The 14,614-nt window shown below is 38.7% G+C and overlaps 1 protein-coding gene across 2 annotated transcripts in view; it reads left to right on the forward strand.

The window, feature by feature from the left end:
* LOC137015039 (proprotein convertase subtilisin/kexin type 5) overlaps nucleotides 1-14,614 on the forward strand; it is a 56,117-nt gene that overhangs the window by 6,184 nt on the left and 35,319 nt on the right. For both annotated transcript variants that reach the window (XM_067379687.1, XM_067379688.1), the window contains exons 2-5: nucleotides 2,351-2,554; nucleotides 2,894-2,962; nucleotides 5,055-5,097; nucleotides 10,992-11,137. In XM_067379687.1, coding sequence (XP_067235788.1) covers nucleotides 2,351-2,554; nucleotides 2,894-2,962; nucleotides 5,055-5,097; nucleotides 10,992-11,137 — 462 coding nt within the window. The remainder of the gene's footprint in view (nucleotides 1-2,350; nucleotides 2,555-2,893; nucleotides 2,963-5,054; nucleotides 5,098-10,991; nucleotides 11,138-14,614) is intronic.

Below are 14,614 nucleotides of genomic sequence, written 5' to 3' on the forward strand. Positions count from 1 at the left end.
GGCCGTTGAATCATTAGAAAAATAATGCACACCTGAGGTGGTGATTCGGTCACGACTCGAAGCGGAGTCAATTATTCCGCTTATACCATATAGACCGTGTGTTTTTTTTTTTTGTTTGTTTTGTTTTTTTTGGGGGGGGGGGCTTTTTTTAGGTCAGAGCAACTGCCCCTCAAAATTCCTGTGCACGTCCCTGCTGCCTGTGATTATTTATATTGCTACAATATCGGTAGGTTTAAATCCGCGTAATCACTTATATCAATGTTATTTCGTCATATTGTCCAGCCCTAAAACATAAATAGTTTTATAGTATATAGGTTTTGTCAGTGTTGTTTATTGAAAAACACCCAATTATGCAGAATATAAGATGGTAAATATTTAATTGATGAATTGTCAACATAATATAACAATACAATACGGTATGATTTTACCTCAAAATCCAACATTTTGACACAAAATGATAACTGCAAATCCATGTTTCTCTGCCTGAGGTCTAGCTGTTTCTGTGAATTACAGCGATCCATTTGCTTTTTTCCCTGTTCTGCAGTTTTAAATGTATACCTCAGATTTTGTGCCAAATCTAAGTACAGTCAATCACAAAGCTCTTTCCCGTTTTGGATGTGTTTTGTGTTTTTTTCGCGACATTCACGCTGAAAACCAATGCTGGTTAACGCAGCATTCACCGGACACGAAGCTCAGCGCCGCGCCACGTCTTTCAAATTCGAACGCTTTGTTTTCTATGAGTGTACGCGACATTCGGCACCTGTCCGCGGCGCCTAGCTACGTCTCAGAAAACAATAGAAAACAATGCATTCGAATTTGAAATTAGTTTGAAAGACGTGTCGCGGCGCTGAGCGGCCGGTGTGCGAGCCCCTTCAGTCTTTCGCCACTCAGTGGGAGTGACCGCAGTCGTAACGGTCGACGGCGACGTAACGTGCATTACCCCCCCCCCCCCCCCCCCCCAAAAAAAAATCCCGCCCCCCCTCTTACAATATAGTTCCCACGTCCCTGCTGACCAGGGGTCTCATTTATAAAACTGTGCGTAGGATCCTTACTAAAAGTGTACGTACGCGCAAAAGCTAGATTCTGCGTACGCACAAAAAAATCAGATTTATAAAACCATGTACGCCAGAACCGGCGCACAAATCCCTTTATAAATCCCAGTCAGCGGAAGATAGTGCGTACGTCCATCTCCACCCTGCCTCCTCCCCGAAATAACCATATATGGAGCTTACGACGCCTAGTTTTACTATGCATAACCTCATCTGCATATCATTTCCATACACGTTCCCAACCACGTGACACCAGGGTTAACACCGTCAAAGGTACAAGACATTGGAAAATATTAGATATGGACTATAATTGCCATTTGTGCCACACATTATATTGATAAAGATCGTCCAATATCCTCTTTATGTTTTAGAATAAATATATCAAAATATCCATAAAAACAAAATTGTATAAAATACTTCAGATAAAGGTTTTAGGATAGAGTTGATTCATTCATTTCCACTGGCCAGATAGTATTTTAATAGTTTTAAACAATTCAAATCAAATTTATGCAGTTTTGCTGATGAGGTGAACATATCTTTAAGGAAATGTATAGGCTATTTTTAGTGGAAACAGATCGGACTACTTATTTATTGCAGTGTAAATACAATTGTCTGACTCGGCACGTCACTAACAAAGTATTTTAAAAAAGAAAACATGCAAATCTTACCGTTTTCCTCAAATGATATCCTTCAAATGGTAATTATTTGAAGATCCTTCACACGAACATGCAGCTGTGGTTGTACAGTAAGATATTATCATTGGACCTATTCAAACTGGACAACGGACCTATTGACCACCGAATCCAGCAGTGTCTTCCATAATATCTCAGTTAAGTGTGCATCACTGATCGTCATTCTCGAAAAAAATATTTTGTCATAACATCTGCAGTTTAGTTTAAAGAGGAATTATTGTGCTTCCAGCGTTTCTCGCTGTCATAAAACAGCGTGACACTGGAAAAGTGATCGAAAGTAGCACATCTACTATCTCAATTCATATCACTTTTGTCTCCAGAATGTGCGTACGCACGGCTCAAAGTTTGCTTAAAGGTGCGCACATTCTCCCGTCAAGTTTGTTTTTATAGATCACAACCTTTGCGCGGGAACTGGCGTACGCACGTTTCCAGCCCCGTTTTGTGCGTACGCACGCTTTATAAATGAGACCCCAGAACAGTATCCCAGGGGTTTAACTGACTTGATGCTATTCTCTGGTTAAAAAGTGTTCCTTTAATTTTTTTTGAGCAGTGTATATAATATATACATATCCCCATGTCATGTTTAATGAATTTTGTGGGTCATTGCAGATGAGGAGGGGAAAGAGCGTTTTCTGTATCAGGGTCACTGCAGACTACACTGCCCACGAGAGTTTTATCCGGACCGAGACGAGTACACCTGCCTTCCATGTATGCCTAATTGTGAGATCTGTGCTGATGCCAACGTGTGTGCCAAGTGCAGAGAAGGATACAACCTTAAAAGTGGCATCTGTCTGACAGTCCTGTGTGGAGTTGGTAAGTTTATCTTTTAATAAAACTAATAGTTAATTCTAATACAGCGTTCCAACATGCAGAAGTTCCATTTAATTAGATCATGCCTGATTTGCATATTTAAACATATTCAAAGAGTGTGTCATATAAAACAATTATCTTAATGTACTGTGATTAATCACCTGTACTGTTTTGTTTTACACATCGCAACAAACATCTCTCAGTTTAAACGAATCAAATGAATGAAAACAAACTGGAATTGGAATCAAATTTGAGGACAAGAACTAGCTATTATATGACTTCTAAGTAATCATGTAACATTCATATACAAAAAGTCTGACACTCAGACATTTGCTTGAACAGGTCAGGTTCAGGACCCGGATACGCGAGAATGTATAGACTGCGGTATCGGCTGTAAAACATGTTCCACAGGTAAGTAACGCACACTTTTAATGGCTATGTGTATAGTATTTTATGTTTCATAATTTCAATAATGCAATATTATGTAATTTCTGTAAAAACAGAAAAAAAGAGACAACGGGTTGCAATGAGCACACAATGACAAAGGAGATAAACAAAAACAGTCTTTAATCATTAATCCACTGATTAGAGAGTACAATAGAGGAGGGAGGGTGGGGGCTCTGAAGGAGGTTGTGGAGCTAGGGACCAATGAGGGGCTGACAGAGGAAACCACCATGGAGGAGGCGATGGAGGAAGGTTCCAGGGGGGGAGATAATAAAGGCCCACAGCGGAACCGAATGTGGGAGGACCCAGGGTGGAGTCAGAAGACCGGCCACCAGGATAGTTGGAGACACAAGCAGAGCTGAGGAGACACAGAGAGTGGGCAACACCGTAGGTCCTGGAGGCCAAGTTGGAGCCGTAATGATAAGCAGCCAAAGTGGAGCCAAGGTTCCTGAAGACGTAGGCAGAGCCGGTGGGACTGAGGACCAAGGCGGAGCTGAAGGGAAGGAGGAGCCCGACAGAGACAAAGGGATGGAGGGACGAGGCGCTGCTGAAAGCCTGGAAGTCTGTGGCGTAGGCAGTGTAACAACAAGGGAGCCCGGTGGAATAAATGACGGTTCCAGGTGGAGCCAAGGTGGAGCTGACTGGTCAATGGGCTGAGGTGGAGCGACGAGCTCAGCAACCCAAGGCGGAGCCAGGGGGACCACTTGCCAATGCGGAGCTGGAGACTGGAAGACCCGAGATGGATCCAAGCACCAGGGTGGAACCAACAGAGGAGGAGCCTGATGGGAGCTAGCAGAGGTTGGGCCAAGGAAGTGGCTAGCATAGGCAGCGGAGGCAGGAGAGGGAGGCTGGGACCTATACCGAAAGTTGTATTGACCAACGAAGCAGGAGACTTGGAGCTGTGCAGGACCAGCAGAGATTCAGGAGACTCGGAGCTGAGTGAGACCAGTGGCGACAGGAAAATAAATGAAGTTACAAATAAAGTTACAGAGACCCTGCAAATCTCACAGGAGTAAGGGTGGGGCTCCTGTCCATTCCCTCAAACTCCATGAGGACAACAACAGGAATGAATGATTTTGCCAGCCCATGCACTTGGTCAGAACTTCGTTGGGCTCTGGCTCTGGGGAATTGTTGGCCTCAGGCATCGGATCTAGCATCAAGGTGGGCTTGGGCTCTGTGTTTGTGTTGGGCTCTGGCATCCTGTCCTTGATGGGCTTGGTTAGTGGCTTGCTAGGCTCTGAATGAAGTGAATGAACATCCTCACCAGCTCCCACTCCACATAGGTGGCAACATTCCCCTGAGGACTATCCACTTGCATGTGTGCCTTGGACCACTTGCTGAGGCTGGTGTAGAAAAATATGCAGATTGAGTGGTCTGGATAGTGAATGAGGCATGTCAGATCTAAAAAATTTATCGTGTGGTCCTTGAGGAAGTGTTCTCCTTGCTCCAGTAAGGAGAAAGCTGGTGCACGGCAATTAAATCCATATTGAATTGCCGTAGTAATCTAATCTAGATTCAGTTTTCAGTCAGCAACGTGTTGCAATGAGCACACAATAATAAAGGAGATAAACAAAAACAGTCTTTAATCATTTATCCTAAAAAGGTAACGCAGGAGATCAACAGAAAACAGAATAGCACAACCATGTAAAACATAGACGAAACCGAACACTGAACAAAGGGAACTAAGGGCTTAAAAAAAGAATTACAGATTTTGTGGGGAAAAGGTTTTTTATTAATTTATAAACTTTAAGTAAAGTTCTTTGATATTAATATTTGAACATATTTTTCCACTCCTTTGCAGACTGAAACTTTTGACATTTTATTTTTAAAAGTGCATTAAAGCTGATACATATAGGTAATCTGAAAAATATGCATTCTTATTTTCTGAAAAAAATAGACATGATGGAAATTTGCAAATATATTTGCTTACAATTTTTTTTAATGAAAAGATACAATATATTATAATATCTTTGTAATGCATTATACAGTACATAAAGGCTTTAGGTAAAGTTCAAGATTCAGGGCTGTGTAATCATTGCCTGTTTTGTGTCCACAACAGATGAGCCGGAGGTTTGCAACAGCTGCACAGACGGCTACTTCCTGTAAGTTTCTATTGTATTTTTTAGAAATATTTGTCTGTTTATTTCTGCTGCTATGCAATTTAAGCTATGTTGAAGTTTTCTGGAGAATTTTGCAGGGATAATTTAAAGAGAACAGAGGTTTGATTGTGTGTTTCTCCCTGTGTTATGGCCTCCAGCTATTGTGTGCATCAGATTTCACTTTCAGTCAAGTCTCACACGGTTACCTGAGATCCAGGCTGCTCGACATAGAGGCACCTCTTATGAGTTTTTCCCTCAACTCACTCAATCTGTCCTTCTCTCTCTCTCCTCACTAATTTGAGCCCATCTCCTCCTCACTCGGTTGAAGCTGAAGGACTTTCTTTGCTCAGAAAGTTGGAGTGTCTTGTACGAGAATCCTGACTAATGAATGTCCACTCAGAGAGGAAAAGAGCAATGTTAATCCCCCTGAACATTCCTCATGCTTTCATTGTGCTTGAACTGTTGCCATGGCAGCTGTTGTCCGCCGTCCCGCTCAAACATCTTGCTTAAGTGTTGAGTTCCAAAGTGAGGCACCTCTGTGTCTCAGACGGAGCACTTGATCGGTCATGCTTATCAACTGCTTAACTAGAATAAGATATGTGTTTAACATAGTACAAACATGTGGTTTATGTAGCTTCATTCAGTTTATCTTTACGTTAAGATTTATTTTGACTCTTTTATAGTTTTAATACATGGAGTACCAGTCAGATGTTTGAAGACAAAGTTTTTTTTATTATTTCTATTTTCCACATTTTAGAATAATGATAAAGTCATAAAAAATATGAAATGACCAAAAAAGTGACTAAAATGCAAAATGTTTATATTTTAGTTTCCTATAATCATTGTCCAATCTCTGATTACAACTCTGCACATTCATCCAATTAAAAAATTCGGACTTTTTTCCCCTCACAATTGCATGTTTATATCTCACAATTCTGACTTTATATCATTCAGTTCTGACTTTATAAATGGCAATTGTGTTTATATCTCGCAATTACGAGGAAAAAAGTCACAACTGTGAGATATAAACACAATTGCAATTTTATATCTCACAATTCTGACTTTTTTCTCAGAATCACACAATTGTGAGTTATAAAGTCAGAATTGCATGATATAAAGTCAGAATTGCGAGTTATAAAGTCAGAATAACGAGTTATAAAGTCAGAATTACGAGTTATAAAGTCAGAATTACGAGTTATAAAGTCAGAATTGCGTGATATAAAGTCAGAATTACGTTATATAAAGTCAGAATTGTGTGATATAAAGTCAGATTTACGTGATATAAAGTCAGAATTGTGAGTTATAAAGTCAGAATTGCATGATATAATGTCAGAATTGTGAGTTATAAAGTCAGAATTACGAGTTATAAAGTCAGATTTACGTGATATAAAGTCAGAATTGAGTTATAAAGTCAGAATTATGAGTTATAAAGTCAGATTTACGTGATATAAAGTCAGAATTGAGTTATAAAGTCAGAATTACGAGTTATAAAGTCAGATTTACGTGATATAAAGTCAGAATTGAGTTATAAAGTCAGAATTACGAGTTATAAAGTCAGATTTACATGATATAAAGCCAGAATTGTGAGTTATAAAGTCAGAATTACGAGTTAAAGTCAGATTTACGTGATATAAAGTCAGAATTGTAGGTAATAGTCAGAATTGCGAGTAAAAAAGTCAGAATTTTGAGTTATAAAGTCAGATTTACGTGATATAAAGTCAAAATTGTGAGTTATAAAGTCAGAATTACGAGTTATAAAGTCAGATTTACGTGATATAAAGTCAAAATTGTGAGTTATAAAGTCAGAATTACGAGTTATAAAGTCAGATTTACGTGATATAGTCAAAATTGAGTTATAAAGTCAGAATTATGAGTTATAAAGTCAGATTTACGTGATATAAAGTCAAAATTGTGAGTTATAAAGTCAGATTTACATGATATAAAGTCAGATTTACGTGATATAAAGTCAGAATTACGAGTTATAAAGTCAGATTTACGTGATATAGTCAAAATTGAGTTATAAAGTCAGAACTATGAGTTATAAAGTCAGATTTGCGTGATATAAAGTCAAAATTGTGAGTTATAAAGTCAGATTTACATGATATAAAGTCAAAATTGTGAATTATAAAGTCAGAATTACGTGATATAAAGTCAGAATTGAGTTATAAAGTCAGAATTACGAGTTATAAAGTCAGATTTACGTGATATAAAGTCAAAATTGTGAATTATAAAGTCAGATTTACGTGATATAAAGTCAGAATTGTGAGTTATAAAGTCAGAATTACGAGTTAAGTCAGATTTACGTGATATAAAGTCAGAATTGCAAGTAAAAAGTCAGAATTACGAGTTATAAAGTCAGATTTACGTGATATAAAGTTAGAATTGTGTGATATAAAGTCAGAATTGTGAGTTATAAAGTCAGAATTACGTGATATAAAGTCAGAATTGAGTTATAAAGTCAGAATTACAAGTTATAAAGTTAGATTTACATTATATAAAGTCAGATTTACATGATATAAAGTCAAAATTGTGAGTTATAAAGTCAGAATTACGAGTTATAAAGATTTACGTGATATAAAATCAGAATTGCAAGTTATAAAATTGTGAGTTGCAAGCATTTACTTGATGATGAACAGTTATATTATGAAATATTATTGCTATTCAAAATAAACATTTTCTTTTTAATACATTTTTCAATATAATTTATTCCTGTAATGCTGAGCTGAATTTTCAGCATCATTACTCTAGTCTTCAATGTCACATTTCTAGCTGCTGTGCATGCAATAAATCAGAAGATTGATTGGTCAACTTGAAGATTATGTTCTTCCCAAATGGTCTATACAACAGATTTAAAGGTACAATTTGTAAAATTTTTGCAGTAAAATATCCAAAAACCACTAGGTTAGTGTTATATATTTTGTCCAGCTGATTACTAACAATATCTCTAATGTTTTCAACTACTTGTAAATCATGAGAAAATTCCCATTCTAAACAGTGACATGGGGCAGTGCAGTCGCCTGTCAATGACGCAGTTACCTTTGTTACCGCTAGACTTGTGCCGATATTCGGTAATGCGATAAATCGCGATAATGAATATGCACGATATTGTAATCGTTGGCACTTCAGAATACCGTAAATAATAATTTATTACCAATTATTAATTTTTTATAAGGCAATTAAGAATACTTTACCCATCAATCGTATAAAATGCACAACACCGCTGTATTGTAAGTCAAAAGGACTCGCGCTCAGATGTAAACAATCCCAAAGTGCACGAGAAGCACATGGCGGAACCAGTGAAGGAGACGCGCTGAATGAAAGTGCACGTTCACTCTCTGACAGCAGAGGGCGCTGATGGAACAGCAGCGTGCAGCGGTTACCACGGAAACCGTGCAAAGTAACTGCGCTAGTGAAGTTTTTAAAATGCTTCAAACAGCCATTCATTTTTTTGTAATCTCAGTGTTGTTCATCACAGCACCAAATACTTACAAAAGACTTATAAAAATGTTTAGGTTTGAAAATAAATATCCTTTTATTTTAATCTGGACTACAACATGCCCCAATGATTAGAAATGTGCTGATTATTTGTTATTGTTCAGTAAAACTTTGAAAACATACAGCTTCATTAGTTAACATGTTAATTCATTATCACTAAACTGACAATAAAAATACTTATAAAATATTAATTATTATTAATTAATGTTAATTTCTTAGTTACCATTTAATAACATTACTAAAATCAAAAGAACTTATTTAATGGACCTGAGATAAAACTAACAATGATCAGTTGTTTCTAAACTAACATTCACAAAAAATAACACTTTCTGTAACAAATATAGCTATTGCTCAATCTTAGTTAATGCATTAAACAGAGTAAAGTGTTATCTGTTGGTCTTTATAGCCTTCTTTTGCATTTTAATCTGTTTGAAAATTTCAGTCAGAGTTGTTTTTGTTTGATTACAAAAAGAGTTCTTAAACCTGTTAAACTATGACAAAAATGGTTTTGCAACTTATTTTAATACCGTGATAATACCGTATACCGTGATAAAAGCTTCATCAATTAATTGCAACATGAAAATTTGATACCGTCACAAGCCTAGTTACCGCCTTTACTGACGTAGAAACCACATGACAACAGTGCCGTGGACAAATGCGGAAGTAGAGTCTAGCGTCCAGCAAACCACTAGCTTGCTTCAAGCAGTTCCTTATTTACTTCTTGCACGTTTTATGGTGGATTGTGTTAATTATTTATGGAACATAATTACTGTTTACCATCTGCCGCTGGTTCTGTCGACAAGGACAGCTCCCGTAAACTCATGACCGGAAAAGTGGAAGCGGCGCCGGCGACTGTGTCATAATAAAAGTCCCGCTGCTCGTGAGGCGTGTGTTGATCAATCGCTCCAGCTCCTCGTTCAGCTCCCGCAACACTCGGTCCTGCTCTGCTTCATACTACAGTAACGTTAATAATCGCATCCACGAACATGAGTTCTTCCAGACTCCAATCCCTATTCTTTTGCACCGTCCGTTGAGATGGAGACTACATGTCCCAAGTTTCCACTCTAAAACTTTACGTCATCAAACTAGGCCTTTGTTTTGAATAGGCTTCTAGCGACCTCTAGCGGAAAAAAAATATCACAAATTGTACCTTTAAGAATCATGATAGAATTATGACAGAAGACTTTTAATTAAATGCCCTCTAGATGATCTTTCATTCTGATGTTTTCATTTATCAGAGGTCTATTGCCGAAAGGTTGATTTGAAGGTTTGATGGCTGAATAATTCCAGCAACACTGCCAAAGGCAGGTGTGTTGTGGTTTTTGGGATGGTGTTCATTTCTCTGGTGTGGTTAGTGTTCTCTGGTTACTCTTCACCCAGTCTCCCTCTGTCAAAGCACTGAAACAAACTGCCCCGGGCTCCCTTAGTCTCAACCTTCATTATACTGTATCCCTCACCCTGAAGGTGGAGCTTATGAATCAGAGTGCTCCTTTGATTCAAAAGTAAGTCTACAAAGACAGTTGCTGCTATGAAGCTGCTCCAAAGTCTTTGTAAGCAAGTTTTTCAAACAGGTCCAAGAGATATATGGGTATTGATTTTGTTCCAATTGATACTGAGGCAATATAAAGAGTTTTGTGCTCATTATTTTAATGGTGCAAAAACTTATTTCATATTCACACACCATACAGTTTAACCAGCAGCTCAATTCACAAATTTACCACTGTGTTGAATTTACAGTAAATTCAATCATTAGCTTTGTTTCCAAAGTTTCGAAAAATGAAAAGAAAAAAAAAAGTTACAGATGAAACGGCGATGGTAGCATGTTTTAAAGAGAAAGAAATTTAAATTGGTGCAAAACAGAAATTAAAAAAAAAAAAAAAAAAATGACACTACTGTGGGGTGCTTTTATTAAATGTAATAAATTACCTGTGATTTAGTGCACCAGACAAAGCGTTTTTGTTTTTCTCTCTGAGCAGATTATTCAGTCACTTGCCTTTTTTGATGCACGTCCAGGAATTAATTGGATTTTCATCTTTTTTTTTTTTTTGGATATTGCATAGAAAAAATGCTGGAGGGCATTCTTTTTCAGCACGAACCATTGTTATTTTAGTATCATTGAGATACTAGTATTGTTTTTATTTCTATATTCTTCTTCACTTTAATTTTAGTTAAAGTTTTATTCTGTTTTTGTAAAAATTTTTTTTTCGCAAGGCCGTGCGAATCGCTGTGTTTAGGGAATTATCTGACAGAAAAAAAGCTTAAATAGCTTCAAAATTCTAAAAGGGCTTATCTAAGCATACTTATTCTACAACAGCCCTCAAACATTATGTTGAAGGCCTACTCACCTTTAAAACAATGCAGTCAATATGCGACAAACCTTTTTTGTTTATCTATCCATAAAGATACAGACACCAGTGTCGTCAGCACTGTCCCCAGAGGACCTATGAGGACCGGGGTAGAGGACTGTGTATCAGCTGCCTGGAGCCATGTGTGGACTGCCGGAGCGATGCCATGTGTCTCGCTTGCCAGAGCGGACACTTCCTGAACAGTGCGTACTCTACTTTAGTTTGCTTTCATTTTCCTGTCTGATATCCATAGCTGTTTCAGTCACATTACTTTGGCTGGTTAAGTTTAGCCTATAAAGCGTTCATTATTGTATAATGTTTAGAAATGAAATCTATCATTTAAATTGATACTATGTTAAAGCTGTTTTTGATTATCCAATGGTGAAACACCAGAGGCTTGAAACTACAGTCACTTACACTGAACAAAATTATAACGCAACACTTTTGTTTTTGCCCCCATTTTTCATGAGCTCAAATACTTTTTCTATGTACACAAAAGGCCTATTTCTCTCAAATATTGTTCACAAATCTGTCTAAATCTGTGTTAGTGAGCACTTCTCCTTTGCCGAGATAATCCATCATCCTCACAGGTGTGGCATATCAAGATGCTGATTAGACAGCATGATTATTGCACAGGTGTCCGAAGACCAGTCAGTATCTGGTTTGACCACCATTTGCCTCACACAGTGCAACACATTATTTCTTATTAACGTAGTTCAGGAGGAACAAGTTAGCCTGGATGCCAGCCGAACTTACCCCCGCCCACAACATTTTGAGGTCGGGGAGTTCGGTCTGGACTCGATCCGTAGAGGAGTAATTATGCCCAAACAGAAACTGTTCGGACCAATCACATTGTCAGGGCGATGATTGACAGATTATCACCAGAAACGTAATCAGCCACGTCATCAAAGAGCGCTTGGGGAGTTTGATTGACAAGCGATCTAACCAATCAGAACGCCGCATCCGCTATTTTGTCCGACAAAGCAGTCAGGAGTTAGAAGATTAACATCGGTGGAGTTAAACTTGAAAAATTGTGCATATTGACGTCTTTCCACGTTTGAAATAACATTCATTCTCATGTTCATTCATGTTTATTTGATGCTATAAATGGACTCGTAGGAAGAGATTATCGGTTTACGAGCCTCTTGAGCTGAGGCGCTACAGCAATCTGTCACGATCATGGTCACAACACATTAAAGAGCCACAAAACGGTTTTTATTGTTTTTTTAAATTTTTTTTAATAACTACACAGTTTGAAAGCTGGGACTTTGTTTAATATCATAAGTAACCTGCTCTGTCTCGTCTGTCGACGTGTTGTCAGTTTCCTCTTTGCTCCGCGATATATTTTCCACTCTGTGTGGCGTGACAGCGCCATGGCTTGTCGGACAAAGCAACAGTAACTAAGGGGGACGAGTCTTTGCAAAAGGTCAATTAGTTTACAACAATGATGGCTGTTGAAGAACTGAGATGTGTAGATTCCGCCATCGCGTCCGTTATAGAAGATATCGACAGCGCATTAATTTTAAAAGAGGAACAAAGGACCGCGATTAAGGCATTTGTCGATGGGAAAGATGTCTTTGCCGTCCTTCCTACGGGATTCGACAAAAGTTTGATTTATCAGCTGGCCCCGATGGTCGCTAAGAAGAGTTCTGTTGACAAATATGCGTCGCTCAACATATGTCACTTACTCTGTAGCTCTGATTGGTTGTAGGTCTATCCAATTGAGGTCTTTCCTGGATCGGTTGAAATATGCCCCCATAATCAAAGCCCAATGGAGCAGTATCAGACTCATATTCTGACTAGAATTGAGTATGACCACGTCAGGCTAGGAACAAGTCAAATAAGCTACACAATCATTACGTCATCTGATTACGTCATCTCAACCAGCTGTCAACAATCTGTAATCAACATATCTACCCAATCGGCATGAGTATATATGATCACAGTCAAACTCACCCAAGGGGGGGTACTCTGTGTTCGGGCAGATTACAGAGCTCAGAGCCCTCTTCCCGGACAGCACGCCAAATACGTTTACCAATTAATTTACCTGACTTATTTGTAAGTGTGCACTCGTGAAATCTCCTTCGCATAGAGTTGATCAGGTTATCGATTGTGGCCTGTGGAATGTCGGTCCTCTCCTCTTCAATGGCTAGGCGAAGCTGCTGGATATTGGCAGGAACTGGAACACGCTGTCATATACGCTGATCCAGAGCATCCCAAACATGCTCAATGGGTGACATGTCCGGTGAGTATGCTGGCCATGCAAGAACTGGAATGTTTTCAGCTTCCAGGAATTGTGTACAGATCCTTGCAACATGGGGCAGTGCATTATCATGCTGTAACATGAGGTGATGGTCATGGATGAATGGCACAACAATGGGCCTCAGGATCTCGTCACGGTATCTCTGTGCATTCAAAATTTCATCAATAAAACGCACCTTTGTTCATTGTCCATAACTTAAGAATGTCCATACCATAACCCCACCCCACTAGATCCACAACGTTGACATAAGCAAACCGTTCACCCACACGACGCCATCTGCCCTGTACAGTGAAAACCAGGATTCATCCATGAAGAGAACACCTCTCCAAAGTGCCAGACGCCATCGAATGTGAGCATTTGCCCACTCAAGTCGGTTACGACGACGAACTGCAGTCATGTCGAGACCCCGATGAGGATGACGAGCATGCAGATGAGCTGAGATGACCCTGAGACAGTTTCTGACAGTGCAGAAATTCTTTGGTTATGCAAACCAATTGTTTCAGCAGCTGTCCAGGTGGCTGGTCTCAGACGATCTTGGAGGTGAAGATGCTGGATGTGGAGGTCCTGGGCTGGTGTGGTTACACGTGCTCTGCGGTTGTGAGGCTGGTTGGATGTACTGCCAAATTCTCTCAAACGTCTTTGGATACGGCTTATGGTAGAGAAATGAACATTCAATTCACGGGCAACTGCTCTGGTGGACATTCCTGCAGTCAGCATGCCAATTGCACGCTCCCTCAAAACTTGCGACATCTGTGGCATTGTGCTGTGTGATAAAACTGCACATTTTAGAGTGGCTTTTTATTGTGGCCAGCCTAAGGCACACCTGTGCAATAATCATGCTGTCTAATCAGCATCTTGATATGCCACACCTGTGAGGATGATGGATTATCTCGGCAAAGGAGAAGTGCTCACTAACACAGATTTAGACAGATTTGTGAACAATATTTGAGAGAAATAGGCCTTTTTTGTACATAGAAAAAGTCTTATATCTTTGAGTTCAGCTCATGAAAAATGGGGGCAGAAACAAAAATGTTCTGTTCATAATTTTGTTCAGTGTATATTGAAACTCTGGAGGGTTTTATGTCAATAATGCTAATATAAATCGCCATAGAAATGGCAATATATTTAATAATATTTAAATGTATGATAAATATAAATGTTTATATAATATTTAAAGTTGAAGTAATTCTGCAAAACTTATGTCACTAAACAAAACTGGAAAAAAAAAAAAGTTTCCCAAACTACCCTTTTGCCATTGGTCGACCAAATTTACATACATACATGAATAGTTCAGCCATGAAACTCTATTCGCATTCTGATTGGTTGTTTCAACTTCGACAGCCAATATATTTCACATAAATTCATTATTACTTCCCTTTATTACCACGACGCATCCAAATGAATACACCAATACTGT

This window comes from Chanodichthys erythropterus, chromosome 24 (assembly GCF_024489055.1).
Source record: "Chanodichthys erythropterus isolate Z2021 chromosome 24, ASM2448905v1, whole genome shotgun sequence".
Classification (NCBI taxonomy): Eukaryota; Metazoa; Chordata; class Actinopteri; order Cypriniformes; family Xenocyprididae; genus Chanodichthys; species Chanodichthys erythropterus.